We start from the raw sequence: 16,883 nt of genomic DNA, 5'->3' as shown, positions 1-16,883 counted from the left end.
CTGTTTCCATAGAGCAGAACAACAAAGCAACAAATAAATAAATAAAATTAAAAAATAGAAAAGATTAGAGAAAGAGATCACAGAGGACTTTTTTTTTTTATTGTTTTCCCATAAAAGTAATTTTATTCTTTAAATACAGAAGCTGTTCAGAAACTGGTTCAGACCCAGAGGTCACCAAAATAAAGCTGGTGTTATGAATAAATAGATGATTTTACAAGAAAATCCAAAAACAATCAGAAAGAATTTCTCATTTTTGACAAAAGTGGAACGTTGTTTTAATCATCTTCATCATCTTCATCATAATAATAATAATCTAGCTCCCAAAATATAAAGTAAAGGATTCAGATAACTCAGTCTCAGTCTCGTCTGGTTCCCGGATACAAAGTTCAACAATGGGGGAAAAAAAAAGAAATGTTGTACTTTGTCAAGATCAATACTCTGAAAGCAAATCAGGGAATCATTAAACCCATGACTCACACAGAGAAAAGTCTCCAGCTGTTAATCATTGAAGAGTTTAGTCAAGACGCTACGACTGAACAGATTTTATGAGGCGAGGGATTAAATCTTGAAAAAAATCGACAGAAATTAAGATTATATACGACTAATCTGGTTTGACTGAATGTGTGAACGGTTTCAGAGTCGGCAGGAGGAGGTCGGGGCAGATGGTGGACGAACAAAACACCAGAGAGAGGCGTTTGGTTTCAGTTACTCAAACAAAGGCTGACAGAGTCTAAACCAAACAACAACGTGGATTATAAGAGGCGGAAAGATCGGATGGTGGAAGGAAAAAAAAAAATAAATTAAAATTTTTGTTTTGTGCAAGAAAAAAATGAAACTTTAAAAAGATGAAGTTTAATCCCATCTCCGAGGAATTAGGACGATAAAGACGGATCCGTTTTCTTAAAACATTTTGATTTAGAATGAATGAACTGTTTCGGAGTCGGTGGGAGGAGGTCGGGGTGGATGGTGTGTGTACAAAACACACCATCCATTGTTGCCGAGTCCTCTCTGAGGTTGAGGCAACAAAAACAGTTTGGATGAAGGTTTTTAAACGGTTTGTTTCCTTGATTAGAACGAAAAAATTCAGTCTCCACCAAGAAAAAGGGGTTTGAGCTGCAAGAGTTGTTAGCTGTGCTAGCTAAATGCTAAGAAAGTACAACTCCGTATCAATGTCACTTTACAGAGACACAGTTCTGTTTTGATTCAAGGGATGAATGGCTTCGGGGCGGGCAGGAGGAGGTTGGGGCCGATGGTGGGGCGTAGAAAACACCAGATTTTTCTAGATTTAAATTTAAATTATTCACAAATTTAAATTTCTGAGATTTAGGGGGGTTTTTTTTGTTTGCTGCTGCGTTGGATAAATTGAACACAAGTTGAACAGGAGGAGGTTGGGGCCGATGGTGGGGCGTGGAAAACACCAGAGTTCAGTTTTTGTTTATTATTTCTAGATTAAAACAAGTTCTTTCTTAAAACCAAGGCCACAAGAGTCCAAAGAAGATTTTGTTTGGATATTTTGGCAGAAACTAAAGACATTATGGATTAATATTGATAAATTCAGCATCATTGTGTTTATGACACGTCAGAAAAGTCAACTAATTTTAAAGATCTTCTCTGAGAACGACCCGATGAATTGTGGCCCAACGGATCCACGTGATCTGTTTTAATCTTCCATCGTTGATGCAGGAGGCGTAAACAGGTCTGACAGTTAGATTCTAATCTGGTTTAAAATGTTGTGGACTCGTCAACTTGTAATTTTCCTTCAGAACATATTTTTGGCTGCAGATCAGTCGTATATAAAAGTCATTTCCAGGAGACGGGGAGCTGAGCATCAGTCGGTTATGTCGGTTATGACCTTCTCAGTGTTTACTAAACACAGCTGATGAGGGACATTTAATGAGTCCAGATCCAGAACTGGTTCCTGGTTTCACATGAAGCTGAGGAGATGTTTTTAGTTTATAACAGAATCGTCACTAAACAGACAGACGTGTACGGCTGCTGTTAACACATTCAGGTCAAAGTAAAGCACTTGATGCATTTTCCACATTTTGACAAAACTATTTGTTTATTTCTTGATTTAAGTTTTGTGTCCGACGTGCTACACAAGCTGCACCATGAACGCAGCCTACGGCCTATCAAAAATATTATTCTGTAGTATTTTATTTTATTTTTTTATAACAATGATTCCAAAAATAAGTCTTCGATATTTAAAACAAGAAAAACAAAACAAAAGGTTTGATACAATCTCAGTTCATGTTTCATACACGGGACGCACGTCGGCCTAAAGCTGGAGGAAACGCCGCGCTGACCTCGGCTAACGGGGGATTGCACAAAGCTTCTTCAAACATGTCAGGCTAACCCAGTCTGAGTTCTGATCCAGCTCTGGGGAGCCTGGAAACACCTTCATAATCCACACGGTGAAAAGCTTCTAAGACACAAACGGCTCTGAAGCTTCACCGGGAGATAAAAACACTTCAGACGACAGACACTCGGAGAGGAAGCGGTTAGCATAGATTAGCATAACGACAGCTAGCCTGGCTCTGTGCAGCGATAACAAACCACCAACCAACATCTTATTAAACCTCATATCTGGAGGGATCACTTACATGCCACTTCATTAGGTACACTAGTGAATGCATTCTAGGTGTCTGTGTCATTTAAAGCACTGTTGTGGTTGTTTTGGACGTTTTTGCGTCTTATTCAGGTAATGTTGTGTCTTTTGTTTTTGTGTCCAATATTATTACACTCAGTTTATCAGGTACACTAGTTGTACTTCAGTTGATGTAGCGTCAGACATGATGGATGATCACTGTGGAGGGTGAAGCGTTGACTAAAATGTCAAAATAATAGGAACACGTGTCGGTCCAATAGTTCTACAAAATGAAAACACAGCTGAACCGACTTATTTTTATTTCTTCATGGAGACAAGATGTAGAGCAGGACTGTTATATTAGTCACTGGTGTACCTAATAAACTGGCAAGTGGGTGTAAAATGATTATTTGTGAGCTTTGAAAAGAGCTGGAAGGCTAATTTTGTTAGCTTTGTACAAACCTGGGCTCCAGTTATCTGTCTTTAGGCTAAGCTAGGCTAAGCTAAGCTAGGCTAGGCTAAGCTAGGCTAGGCTAGGCTAGGCTAGGCTAGGCTAAGCTAACTGTGTCCTGGCTTCATGAGCGTCCTGTAACGAACCAACGCCCTCCTCCGTTAAATAAAACTAAACATCTTTCCTTCTTGTCGGCGTCAAATTTAACTTTAGTGTAAAAGCAGCGGCAGGATGACGAACCTGATACGATGACGTACCAGGTTTAAAATCTACACAGAGAATATTTTAACCCTCCACCCGTTTGTTTTTTTAACTTCATCCAGGAGACAGAAAACATCCAGACACTGTTCACACTTTATAGCAAAATAATCTGTTAGCGAAGCGGCTGATTAAAAGTGAAACGTCTTCATTGACGAACACTGAGCCTCATGCAGGACAGATTCTGAGACAGCAGGAAACACTGAGACGGGATTAATTAGAAGTTAATATAACTCTAAATATATCTGGGACACAATAAAAACCCTTGGTTGAACTGAACTGATCTCAGATTCATGAGTGGAAGTGGATCTTTAGGGGAGAATGTAAAAAAACTGTGCATTTCAGGAGATGCTAATCAAGACCAGTCATTTTTTTTTTCATCTGCAGGCTAGCAGCTAGCAGCGCTAACACAGCTAGCTAAGACACTGATTGTGACGGAGCCGTTTCATCTTGAATCCTCCAACTTTTCTTTATATTTAGAAATTTACTCGACACATTTATTTTTTTTTCACGAGCGGCCCAGAGCTGACGATGAAAGGTACGGACGGACCAAACCAACGAGGCTGGTACCTGTGACTGGACCAGAAAAGGCTGAACACAAAGACTACGACCAATGATCAGCTGGTTCTACACCTGAGAGGAAATAACTCTTCACACCAGCAGGAGGCAGTAGTCTGGATTCATCTTACAAAAGAGGAAACAGGAAGTGTTGCTATTAGCTGGGAGGCTAGGAAGCTAGCAAGAGGTATGATCAGCTGGGAGGCTAAGAGGCTAGGAAGCTAGGAAGTTACTATTACCAGGGATGCTAAGAAGCTAGCAAGAGTAACGATCACCTGGGAGGCTAGGAGGCTAGGAAACCATTACTATTAGCTGGGAGGCTAGGAAGCTAGCAAGAGCTACGGTCAACTGGGAGGCTAGGAAGTGTTCCTATCAGAAGGGATGCTGGGAAGCTAGGGACTGTTACTATTAGCTGGGATGCTAGGAAGCTAGGGACTGTTACTATTAGCTGGGATGCTAGGAAGCTAGGGACTGTTACTATTAGCTGGGATGCTAGGAAGCTAGGGACTGTTACTATTAGCTGGGATGCTAGGAAGCTAGCAAGAGCTACAATCAGCTGGGAGGCTAGGAAGAGCTTCGAATCGTGGTACAGAGCTAGCCTCTATAAGCTTCATTCATTCTAGTTTTGTTTACTTTCAACACTTCCTGCTTCTTCCTTTGTGCTCTGAGCTGATCAGCCAATCAGAGTGACCACTTCCTGACCGACTCGTTCTGATTCAACGCGGTAGAGGTGTGACTACAGCTCGTCGGTTTGGTGCGTCAGCGGCTTTATTCATCGTTATTTGCATATTTTAGAGCAGGAGCTTGCACGTTTGAGGATTTAAACCATTTGTTTAGTTGCTCTGAGCTGTGTGAGTATCTTTAAATAACTGAAACTCAGTTTTAGTCTTTAGGGCAACAAATACCAGAGTATTTTTGGAGGCGTTTATTTCTAATCTGAGGTTTAAGAGGAGGATACGAAGCGGTTCCTGCATGAGGCCCATCGTCTTCCTGTGCAGCGTCTTCATGAATCATAGTGTGTCGAGAGGAAGTGATGTTCTACATTAGCACCTGATATCACCTCTCCCTCAGCGTTAATGTTCATTCCATGAGCCCATTTGTTTTTAAATATAATAAATACATCCAGATGAGAGACGTGTTGACCGAGCGTCTGAGGGAAACATTCACCGAGGTGCTCCGAGCTGACGGAGGCCAGCGTGGAGCCTGGAAGGCCGAGCGGAGGACAACGCTTGAATAGTTTGCATTTGGTCGTCCTTGTTTTAGTGTTTGGCTTCTTGCATTAAAGCAGCTTTGGTTGATCCCTCCACGGAAATAAAAACAGTTTACATCCCGCCCGTCCCACCCGTCCCGCTGCATTAACGGCCGACAGCTCCTCCTGCTGCAGCGGGCTCAACGTTCAGAGCGGCGCCTCGTCAGCGTTAGATGGCGTGTGTGATGTAGAAGGTGAACTCCATGTCCATGGCGGTCTGTGGTACGCTGGCGCTGCCTCCGTGGATGACGGGGATCAGGGCGCTGTCCATCTCGTTCATGTAGCGCTGGGGGAGGAGCCGTCCTCCTGAACCCGCCTGGTACTCCACCTGAGAGCAGAGACAAACGTTCAACACACCTCCTCCAGCTGATCAGAAAATACTGGACGTTGACGCTGAACCCAAAGAAGAGGCAGAAAACTCAAATTTTATGTGAAACTCAAATAAATATACGACTAAACTGATTCCACTTCTTTACTTAAAGTATTTAAGTATCTGAGCCGCCGTTCTTTACCATGTCAGCCTGTGTGGAGACGCGCAGCGACAGCGAGTTGATGCCGCTGGAGGCGAGGACGGCGAGGTGAGGCGTCAGAGCGCTGCAGGTCGCCAACGCCATCTCCTTCTGAAACACGCTGCAGGACGCCAGCACCGAGGCCAGACTGCTGCTGCTGCTGCTGCTGCTGCTGCTGCCGCTGCTGCTGCCGCCGGCGTCTGGAGACTTCAGCTGGTAGAACACCTGCAGACGGATCAGAGCTCAGGTCACATATGGACTCACAGCTGGCTCTAACCCCCGGGAAGGTTTAATTAAAAAAAAAAGGTGGAGGGGGGGTGTCACCTCGGTGCATCTGATGGCGCGACCGTCCGACTCAAACTCGGCGTCCTGCTGCATCCTCACGCTACGTACTCCGTCCAGAGGTCGACCATCAACGCCGCTGGTTTTACTGCACAAGAAAACGTTTAATCACAAATTCACATTATAGGAAGTTTAAACTTCTGTTGCCTATACTCAAACATTAAATGTGTGTGTGTGTGTGTGTGTGTGTGTGTGTGTGTGTGTGTGTGTGTGTGTGTGTGTGTGTGTGTGTGTGTGTGTTGTGTTACCCCGTGTTGACCGGTGAACTCCAGTCAACCCAGCGGACGGTGACGTTCTCTCGGACCTCGCCACCGTCGTTCCTGCCACAGGGGATGTTGAAGTCGGTCTGGTCCCTCAGAGCCGAGCGCAGTGACTCCATGGTCTCCGGAGGGATCTGAACCATCAACCCGTCTGATTTAAAAAACAACAACAACAACAACATCAGTTACTGTGGTTCTGCCTTTTCTTTCTTCTTCTCAGCACTGACGAGGTGAAATAAAAGCCTCCCCACCTTCAACGATGCTGGACTTAGCGATGAAGCCTGAGGACGCTTTGAGGGCTCCGTTGAAGACGACGAAACTGGCTCCAGTTACTACAAGAGAAGACAACGTCAACATAGAAGAAGAGGAAGAAGAAGTAGTAGTAGTAGAAGAAGAAGTAATTGAAGAAGAATAGTAGAAGAAGTAGTAGTAGTAGTAAAAGAAGAAGTAGTAGTAGCAGAAGTAGTAGTAGTAAAAGAAGAAGTAGTAGTAGCAGAAGTAGTAGAAGTAAAAGAAGAAGTAGTAGTAGCAGAAGTAGTAGTAGTTGAAGTCGAAGAAGAAGAAGTAGTAGTTAAAGTAGAAGTAGTAGAAGTAGCAGTAGTAGAAGAATGGTAGTTGAAGTAGTAGAAGAAGTAGAAGAAGTAGAAGAAGTAGAAGAAAAAGTAGTAGTAGTAGTACAAGTAAAAGAAGTAGTAGTTGAAGTAGAAGAAGAAGAAGAAGAAGAAGAGTTAGTAGTAGTAGTAGTAGTAGTAGAAGAAGTAGTAGCAGTAGCAGTAGTAGTAGCAGTAGTAGTAGAAGTAGTAGTAGTTGAAGTAGTAGTAGAAGTAGTAGTTGAAGAAGAAGGAGTAGTAGAAGTAGTAGAAGTAGAAGTAGAAGAAGAAGAAGTACTAATAGAAGAAAAAGTAGTAGTAGTAGTAGTAGTACTAGTAGTAGTAGTAGTAGTAGAAGTAAAAGAAGTAGTAGTTGTTGAAGTAGAAGAAGAAGAAGAAGAAGAGGTAGTAGTAGTAGTAGTAGTAGCAGCAGTAGTAGTAGTAGTAGTAGTATCCCTTAGGGAGGTTTCCCGCAGGAAAATTGACAGTAGTAGTAGAAAAGAAGAAGTACTAGTAGTAGTAGGATCATTGTATTAGTTTATAGGTGACTCCTAAAATAAATAACATTCGATTCCACCAGGACACATCTACTAACAGGTACTAACAGGTAATACCAGGTCATAACGGGTACTAACACGTACTAACAGGTAATACCAGGTACTTACATGTACTAACAGACAATACCAGGTACTAACAGGTACTAACAGGTAATACCAGGTACTAACAGGTACTAACAGGTACTAACGGGTACTAACAGGTAATACCAGGTACTAACAGGTAATACCCGGTACTAACAGGTAATACCAGATACTACCAGGTACTAACATATAATACCAGGTACTAACAGATAATACCAGGTACTAACAGATAATACCAGGTACTACCAGGTACTAACCAGGTACTAACAGGTAATACCAGGTACTAACAGGTAATACCAGGTACTAACAGGTAATACCAGGTACTAACAGGTACTAACTCCTCCCTCTCACCTGTCCTGGTCTTCCCTGGCTTGCTGTTGGCCTGCGTCTGATAGTTCCCGTCCTCGTTCTGGAAACACACCAGGTGAGAGTCGGCCTCTGAGCTGAACCTGGCGCCGATGCTGATCACGTGTTCGTTGGATGAATTCACCACCTTCTGCATCTGTAGGAGCAAAGACACCTTATCATCTAGTTCATGTTTCCACCATCTCCAGACCGTCTGGGTCACGTCTTAAAGCTCGCCTCGTTGAAGCTGCTCCTGGGGATGTCGATGTAGCTGTGGCCCATCTCCATGTGGATCCTCAGACCCTCCACCACAGACAGGCTGTACTGGTAGTTCCTCAGGTCCTGGAGGGAAACAGTTTAGAGATATAAGAGGCATCTAAGGAGGCTTCAGGGGAGTAACCTGAATGTAGGGAATCATCTCTAACTTACAGCCAATAAATTCATGATGGTGTGTCCCGTCTCCCGATACACAGAGTCCCGACAACGGATGCTTATCACAGGAGTGGGATACACTGGAAAAGGAGAGAGAGAGGGTTTAGTTTTTTGACATGGACGCCAGACTCTAATTCAGATTCATATTAAACCAGAAGTTTTTGAGGCGAAGGGGAAGCGACCCACCGCTGTATTCAGCTCCGAGCCGTAGAAGCAGTCTCAGAGGAAAGACTTTGGCCCAGGGCACCTCCAGCTTCTGGATGAGGAGGCCGAAGAGGAAAGGCTGGAGGGGGAGCGTGAGGCCGTCCAGAGGCTGACAGGTGTGAGAGAAGAACAGCATCCCGGCGTGATCCTTGCTGCCCAGGAAGCTGCTGGTGAACGTCACGTTGTCCAGCTCCTCCAGGAACTTCCCTGTGACACAACACAACTAGTTTATAACGTGCTTAACATAAAATAAATAAATAAATAACTAATCCTGTGGCCAACGTGTCCTCGTTACCGTTCTGGGCGTCCTGGTACAGGCTGAGATAGAGCGTGAACAGGTCTTTAGGGAGAGTTTTCTCTTCAGGCAAACACTCCAACAGGAACACCACCTCCTTCTGCCCCAGAGCCTGGAGACCGTTGGAGCCGAAGCACCAGCACTGTCGGCCCGAGTCTGGAAGATGAGACACAAAAACAAGAGACGTAATGTTGACGGAATAAAAGTAGAGAGGAAGAACTATTTCAGTTTTTATTTATTTACTCTCAATTAGTATTTATTTATTTATTTATTTAATTATTTTAGCTCTGTCATAAACTAAAACAACACAACTTGTTCTGTTTAAAAAGAATCAAAAATTAATAAGAAGAAAAGGAGAGGAAGGAGAGGAAGAAGAGGAGGAGGAGGTGGAAGAGGAGGAAGAAGAGGAGGAAGAAGAGAAAGAAGGAGAGGAGGAAGAAGAGGAGAAAGAAGGAGAGGAGGAAGAAGAGGAGAAAGAAGGAGAGGAGTAGGGGAGGAGGAGGAAGAAGAAGGAGAGGAGGAAGGGGATGAGGAGGAAGAAGAAGAGGAGGAAGAGGAGAAAGAAGACGAGGAGGAGGAAGAGGAGAAAGAAAAAGAGGAGGAAGGGGAGGAGGAGGAAGAAGAAGGAGAGGAGGAAGGGGAGGAGGAGGAAGAAGAAGAGGAGGAAGAGGAGAAAGAAAAAGAGGAGGAAGAAGAGAAAGAAGATGAGGAGGAGGAAGAGGAGAAAGAAGGAGAGGAGGAGAAAGAAAAAGAGGAGGAAGAAGAGGAGGAAGAGGAGAAAGAAGGAGAGGAGGAAGGGGATGAGGAGGAAGAAGAAGAGGAGGAAGAGGAGAAAGAAGATGAGGAGGAGGAAGAGGAGAAAGAAAAAGAGGAGGAAGGGGAGGAGGAGGAAGAAGAAGGAGGGGAGGAAGGGGAGGAGGAGGAAGAAGAAGGAGAGGAAGAGGAGAAAGAAGATGAGGAGGAGGAAAGAGAAGGAGAGGAGGAAGAAGAGGAGGAAGAGAAGGAAGAAGAGGAGGAAGAGGAGAAAGAAGATGAGGAGGAGGAAGAGGGGAAAGAAAAAGAGGAGGAAGGGGAGGAGGAGGAAGAAGATGAGGAGGAGGAAAGAGAAGGAGAGGAGGAAGAAGAGGAGGAAGAGGAGAAAGAAGAGTAGGAGAAAAAAAGAAGAGGAAAAGAGGAGGAGGAAGAGGAAAAAGAAGGAGAGGAGGAGGAAAGAGAAGTAGGGGAGGAAGAAGAGGAGTCCTACTCACATGTGACCAGTTTGACATTGACCAGCAGGTTTGCGTTGAGGACGAATGTCAGTGGACGGGGTCCTCCCTCCTCCAGGAGGTGCAGGATCTGACACGGGGCAGGACTCTCCTCAACCAGGACGTCTGACACAGAAAGGTTTGTTATCAGTCAAAGGAGAGCTGAGGTTCTTGGGGGGGGGGGGGGGGGGGGCAGGGGGGTAAGTAGGAGGGAACCTACCTCCTCCGGCGTCCTCTCCGGTGATGATGAGGAGCGGAGGCAGCTCGTCCTCGTTGTCCGGCAGCAGACTGGGAACCCTGTTCACCGAAGAACCGAGTCCAGCGAGCAACGCATAGTCCCAGGGTCCAGACACCGGAGCACAGACCACCTCCACCGTCCCAGAAGGTTCTGGGTCAACGGAGCCACCGACTCCAACATCTGACCCGGCTGACCCACCTGACCCACCTGACCCGGCTGACCCAGGCTGAAATGAGAGGGGGGAGGGGGGGTTATATACTGTGTTAATCTGAGCCTTCATCAACAGCATATATATACACATAGGGAGAGCCTGATACGAATAATTTAATCTGAGTTCCATTCTTTCTCTCTTTTCTTCTTTCCAGCTGTGACACTAAAACAGAACATGATGTAGTTTTGGTTTCAGGCAGACCCAAAATAAATAACCACAGAAGATCAGGACGTCCTTAACGTCTATTTATAGAAGCCTGGTGGAGAATACTAACCGCCCGTTCATGGCCCAGAGCAGAATTTAACCTTTTCAGAACTAAACACTGAAACAAGGATCTAAGAGCCGAGCCTTACTGATGTCAGGTCTGGGATGACGCCGCTAAACTCCTGCGAGCTCCTGCGGCTCGTCACCGACAGCCTGCTGGTGTCTGCCACCTCTCCGTTCGGCAAGATGCCGTCAGCAAACCACACTCGCTTCTGTTCACGAGGGCAACCTGAAAACACAGAAGGTGAAACTCTGTAGACTTTCCTTGCTCGTACCTTGGCTCCAGAGAACCTGTGTTCTCTGCTCCAGTCATATCAAAAACGCCTCCATCTGCCCCGATACCGATCGGGACATCCCTACTTCACACACAGTGAATGAGAGGAGTCATACCGTCGTTGCTGGGCTGTTTGAGGACCGACACGGGAACCATGACGGTGGGCGGAGGAGAGTTCAGAGTGCCGGCGGCGCGAGCCTGCTGTAGAGGAGGGATGGTGCTGCAGTACTCAGACGGGACGTTGGGGTTCGGGCTGGGACCCGTAGGGGTCATCATCCGCTCCAGGGCCTGGGCTGCAAGGAGGCAGACGTCATTAGAGGTGTGTTTATTTTAAACTATTTAAAGGACCAGTGTGATGGGTGTAGTGCCATCTAGTGGTGGGATTACAGATTGCAACCCTGTGATGGCAACTTACAAAATAAAAAAATATGTGAATATGTTTGTTAAGGTGCTCAGTCATCCAGGTCACGGTATAACTCAGTCTGTAAGATAACATGAAGGTCCTTTAGTCAGTTCTGGTCTGGGAGGTGAACACTGATCTACTATTGAAGAACTACTAGCTGGAAAACTAGGAAGAGCTACTACTAGCTGGGAGGCTATGAAGAGCTACTGTTAGCTGGGAGGCTGTGAAGAGCTACTATTAGCTGGGAGGCTAAGAAGAGCTACTGTTAGCTGGGAGGCTGTGAAGAGCTACTGTTAGCTGGGAGGCTGTGAAGAGCTACTATTAGCTGGGAGGCTAGGAAGAGCTACTGTTAGCTGGGAGGCTAGGAAGAGCTACTGTTAGCTGGGAGGCCAAGAAGAGCTACTGTTAGCTGGGAGGCCAAGAAGAGCTACTGTTAGCGGGGAGGCTAAGAAGAGCTACTGTTAGCGGGGAGGCTAAGAAGAGCTACTATTAGCGGGGAGGCTAAGAAGAGCTACTGTTAGCGGGGAGGCTAAGAAGAGCTACTGTTAGCGGGGAGGCTAGGAAGAGCTACTGTTAGCGGGGAGGATAAGAAGCTATGAAGAGCTACTGTTAGCTGGGAGGCTAAGAAGAGCTACTGTTAGCGGGGAGGCTAAGAAGAGCTACTATTAGCTGGGAAAATACAAAGCTAAGAAAAGCTGCTATTAGCTAGGAGGCTAGGTAGCTAGGAGGAGCTGGTGCCTCCTGAATCAGCTGATGAGTTGGTCTAAAGTTTATTGATCGTGTTGTGGAAATATTTGAGGATGAACATTAAAAACAAGTCTTCTCTTTGTCCTTTAAACCGTATCACACCTTAAAAACTGATTCAGTCAAACCCGTCACACTGAGTTTGTTTACACTGGTTTTCTTTCATATCAAAAGGCTCAGATTTACATCTTTTTGTGCCTTTAAGTCAACCATGAATCCTTGCTCCACCTACACAACGTATTTTAAAGCTTCCCATCGTCCGGGTGAATGAAGGGCAGCCGTGAACCGGTCATGACCGAGAGTCTTTCTGGTCCCACTCCCTGAAAATGCTGACGTAGCACCGGTCTACATTATATTGATTAAGCATTACAGAGCTCCATCGACCCGGTTTGTACTGACAACAACTACAGCGTGGCTTTAAAGGAAACAATAAAGGCTCGGGAACACACACACACACACACGCCGCAAAGACATCATTCAGGTTAGTAGAGAAACTGACGGAGTCGTTTCACCTTGCTGAGCAAAGGGGGGATGACACGGCACAAATTAAACAAGAGTAAAGTCATCCAGGGCTTGAGGCTAATTAAGCAGGAATCTAAAATCAAGTCAAAGCAGTGAGACACGTCTTACCTCATCATCATCATCATCATCTCCTGATAAAACTCTACACCCTCTAAGTCTAAGTCTAATCCAGACTTTGTGAAGCTGCTCTCTGCCCCAGGACTCTGACTCTTAGCAGTAATATTCGTCTACAGACGTCCGCCTCACTCGCAGCCCTCCATCCCGACTCGAGATGAAGACGAGAGCAGGATCACAACACACAACGCAGCGCTCGAGCATCCGCGAGCCACAAAAGTGGATCACCTCCTTCCTCCTAATTTAGACGGCGTGTGAGCATCACATGTCCGCTGCGTTAGGCGTGTCCTGTATCACGCTCAGAGGAAAAAAAAAAAACACCACCAAGGACAAATGCCAGTGTCCTGCTGTAACTCTCTCCTCCCTCTCTCCTGTCCTCTCCATCCTCCTCCTCCCCTCCTCCTCCTCCTCCTCCCCCCTCCCGCCTCCTTCCATATCTCTGCTGCAGTCTTTTAACTGTGAAACCAGTCAAAGCCGACACAGAAGCGGGACGCTGACCTGCTGGTTGTGTTTTAAGAATAACAGTTCTTCACACGGATGCTCCGAGTCCTCCAAGCCTTAAATAATTCATCCACTGCATAATGAAAACACTTTAAAGTTTCAAAGCTGACAAATATTCGATAGATTTGTATTTGACTGCAGAACAAACTCACAACACATAGACCTTAAACTACAGGACACTGTTTAGAACATCGTACCAGATCATGGGGCAGTGAATGCATCACCTCAAGTGACCTCATGGAGAAACTGATGTAAACAAAACAGAGAAGGTGACGAAACCACCGTGGTGTACATCTACTTAACGACACTAGAGTCCAGTAGGTGGCGGTAATGAATCTGCAACCTGGTGAGACAGCCACCAGTCGAGTTGGAAAACAAGATACAGCAGCATGGTAAGAAAGAGAAGAACAAGAAGAAGCAGAAGAAGATGCAGCAGAAGTAGAAGCCACGGAAGAAGAAGAAGCAGAAGAGGAAGACGACAATGCAGGAGAAGAAAAAAGAACATGATGAAGACAAAGCAGGAAGAGCAGGAGGAGCAGAAGAAGACGACAATAGAAGACAAGTAGAAGATGATGATGAAGCAGGAGAAGAAGACAAAGCAGGAAGAGTGGGAGGAGCAGAAGAAGAAGGAGCAAAAGAAGATGATGCAGAAGAAGAAGAAGACGACAAAGCAGGAAGAGTGGGAGGAGCAGAAGAAGAAGGAGCAAAAGAAGATGATGCAGAAGAAGAAGAAGACGACAAAGCAGGAAGATGCGGAAGAAGAAGAAGAAAAGAAGAAGAAGATGATGATGATGAAGCAGGAGAAGAAGACAAAGCAGGAAGAGTGGGAGGAGCAGAAGAAGAATAAGATGATTCTATACTCAGCCCTAATTTTGAGGCTGTGGAAAAAGTTAGTCTAGAGTCTCTCTGTTGAGAACTTATTCTGTTGCAGTAAAGATCTGCTGGGCCAATCAAAACATTGTGGGCGGGGCTTTAAGTGGACAGAAGAGCAACAGTAGTCATACATGTAATGTAAGCACCGTGGAGTAAATGTCTGATTGTTTTTCTCTCTGTCTCAGTTGAAACACACCTCATGAAAAAAGTCCAGACGTAGCGCTGCTAGGCTACGAGGCTACATCAGGCTACACCAGGCTACATCAGGCTACATCAGGCTACACCAGGCTACGTCAGGCTACACCACAGAAGCACTTACCTCTGTGTATGCTATCAAAGCAGATGACGCACACTCGAGCCTCTTTCTCCAGATACTTCAGCTTACACTTCCTGTTGCAGCACCCGGCGCAGTAAACCTGGAACAGACGAAAAACCAAAAACAAACTCAAACGGTGTGTGCGTGTGTGTGTGTGTGTGTGTGCGTGTGTGTGTTTCAAAGCACGTCGTTCCCGTCTGGTCCCTGGAGCAGCCGCCGACCGGACAACAACAACACATCCTGAACAGCCCTCGCTAATTCTGCTTTAATCACCGGCCTTTAAAAGGACTTAGCTGCTTTAGGACGGACACACGGCTCAGTGGAGATCTGTGGAAGAGCTGGAAAAAGAACTGCTGACTCACACTCTCTCTGCTCCCATGCCTCTGCTGGGCTGGAAACTCTGTGGTTTAACGCTTTCACCTCAGAAATAAATCCTGTCTACTCACCAGTATACACAGCATGGCTCCTGGCAGGTGTTGGGATACACGGGACACGCTTTAATGCTTCACAATTTTCTACATTTCTGCATAAACACGACTCATTTTCCTAAATAAATCAGTATATTTCTGTTTCATGTGTCTGAGTGGCTTCTCTTTGTCTACTGTCAGGACTTGTGTGAACATCTGAGTCATTTTTATGCAGAAATGTATAAAACCTCAACACATTTCGTCGTTCGGCGTCCGGCGTACCTTCCCACAGGCTCGACAGTGGTGCCTCCTCTTGGTGAAGGTGAACCTCTGGCTGCAGTTCATGCAGTTGGGAGCTTCGGAGTCGGGCACCCACGCAGGTTGTCTGCTCCCCAGCTCCTCCGCTCCCTCCCTCTTCCAGTTCCCCGACCTGGGCCCGTCGGTGGGAGGCTCCCCGGGGTACGGCGGGGGCTCCGAGAGTTCATCGTACCCCGCGCTATAATCCTGAGTGGCGTATGTCGGGCTGTAGTCCCTGAAGTTGGAGTGCTCCTCTGTCAGGCTGGGGCTTATGGGTGAACTCTCCTCCTCCTCCTCCTCCTCCTCGTCTACTGCTGCAGAAGGACTGGACATCTCTGCTCCTCCTCCTCCTCCTCCTTCTCCTTCGTCGTCTCCTGCTGGTGGAGATCTTGCAGTTTGGCAGTACAGCTGTTTAGGTCTCGCTCCTCCGTAGGTGGGCTGTAGATCGGGGCTACTGCTGCCGTGCTGGGACTGGAAAGTGTTCATAGAAGAATAGTTCACGTCCTGTGAAACCGACGATGGATCTCCGGCGTGGTTAAAACTCGTCCTGTCACTTTCAGGAGAAGCCAGACTCTCCAGCTCGTTCTCCGGCGTCCCTCGACCACAGCTCCTCGGCTCCTGCTCCACCAGCATGTCCTCCGGGAGGGTAAAATCCACGGGGCGACAAGAAACTGCACCCGTCCCTTGCTCTGCCTCGGTGTGCGCCTGCAGGAACGCATCCAGCTCCTCGTCCGTGACCAGCAACTCGGCCTGGTCGCTCTCGGGCAGATACTCGAAGCCGAACTCGGGAGGATCCACGGGGCTGGGCTCTGAGCGGTCAGGGGAGGCAAGGTCTGCAGCAGCAGCAGCAGCAGCAACAGGGTGAGGAGGAGCAGGTTCAGGAGAGACCTGCTGTCCCTCTGGAGACAGCCTGTCCTCCGCTGGTTCCTCTACATCCTCCTGGGCTTCCTCCCTGGCTTCCAGAGCCGACAGGGAGTCAGCCTCCGTGCTCTCGGACACGTCTGCGGCGTTCCCCGACTCGTCTTCATTGTCCGTTGAGTTCACCAGAGCTCCACACATGGACACGGCGATGGGGAGACACGACAACCCCCCCGGGTCGCAGTGCGAGGCTCCAGAGTTTTTGACTTCCTGTGTCTCATCCTCTTTATCCGAGGTCGTTTCTTTAACCGGCTCACTTTGCTCTACAGAGTTAGTTTCTGTCACTTCTTCGCCACCGGCCGTCTCCTCTCTCTCAGCCGACTCAGCCGCCATCGTCGTAGGCGGAGGCAGAGGCGGAGGCGGCGGCGAATCGTCCAAGACCTCGCCGCTCCTCTCCACCGCCGCAGGAAGGATGTCGTCCAGCAGACTGAGAGAGGACGAGTACCCGCCGCTCAGCTCGTCCTTCACCGCAGACGCTTGCTCCTCCTCCTCAACCACGGGGCTGTCAAAGTCTACAAGCAGCGCCTCCGTCTCCTCCGTCTCCTCCTTCTCCTCCTTCACCACCACCTCCTCCTCCTCCATCATTTGCTTTTCCACCACGTCCAGCTCACTGAAAGCATCGTGGCTCCCTGCCCGGACCAAGATGGCGGCGCTGGTGTCGCTGACGAGGTCGCACACGGGCTTCAGGGCTCGGTCCGGGCAGGGAGGGGCGGAGCTTTTAGCCGGCCTGTGATCCACCGACGACAGGAGGTCGACGCCGGTGAGAGGCTGCTGGCCTTGCTCTCTGGGGGAGGCGTCGGGGCAGCTGGTGGCGGAACCATAATGGAGGGAGTTGAGGT

General features: G+C 47.3%; 1 protein-coding gene across 1 annotated transcript in view; it reads right to left on the bottom strand.

Moving 5' to 3' along the window:
- Positions 1–137: 137 nt before the first annotated feature.
- zfyve16 (zinc finger, FYVE domain containing 16) overlaps positions 138–16,883 on the bottom strand; it is a gene marked incomplete at its 5' end in the record, with an annotated part of 18,536 nt that continues 1,790 nt past the window's right edge. Inside the window, 16 exons of the mRNA XM_084572453.1 lie at positions 138–5,431; positions 5,616–5,837; positions 5,937–6,042; positions 6,203–6,365; positions 6,466–6,546; positions 7,794–7,944; positions 8,025–8,129; positions 8,217–8,299; positions 8,406–8,630; positions 8,719–8,874; positions 9,966–10,088; positions 10,183–10,426; positions 10,765–10,904; positions 11,066–11,242; positions 14,426–14,522; positions 15,112–16,883. Coding sequence (XP_084428579.1) covers positions 5,273–5,431; positions 5,616–5,837; positions 5,937–6,042; positions 6,203–6,365; positions 6,466–6,546; positions 7,794–7,944; positions 8,025–8,129; positions 8,217–8,299; positions 8,406–8,630; positions 8,719–8,874; positions 9,966–10,088; positions 10,183–10,426; positions 10,765–10,904; positions 11,066–11,242; positions 14,426–14,522; positions 15,112–16,883 — 4,004 coding nt within the window. The 3' untranslated portion in view covers positions 138–5,272. The remainder of the gene's footprint in view (positions 5,432–5,615; positions 5,838–5,936; positions 6,043–6,202; positions 6,366–6,465; positions 6,547–7,793; positions 7,945–8,024; positions 8,130–8,216; positions 8,300–8,405; positions 8,631–8,718; positions 8,875–9,965; positions 10,089–10,182; positions 10,427–10,764; positions 10,905–11,065; positions 11,243–14,425; positions 14,523–15,111) is intronic.

The sequence above is a fragment of the Chelon labrosus genome (assembly GCF_963514085.1).
Source record: "Chelon labrosus genome assembly, chromosome: 22".
NCBI lineage: Eukaryota > Metazoa > Chordata > Actinopteri > Mugiliformes > Mugilidae > Chelon > Chelon labrosus.
The sequence above is the reverse complement of the archived record's forward strand: the minus strand, read 5'-3'. Positions and strand labels throughout refer to the sequence as shown.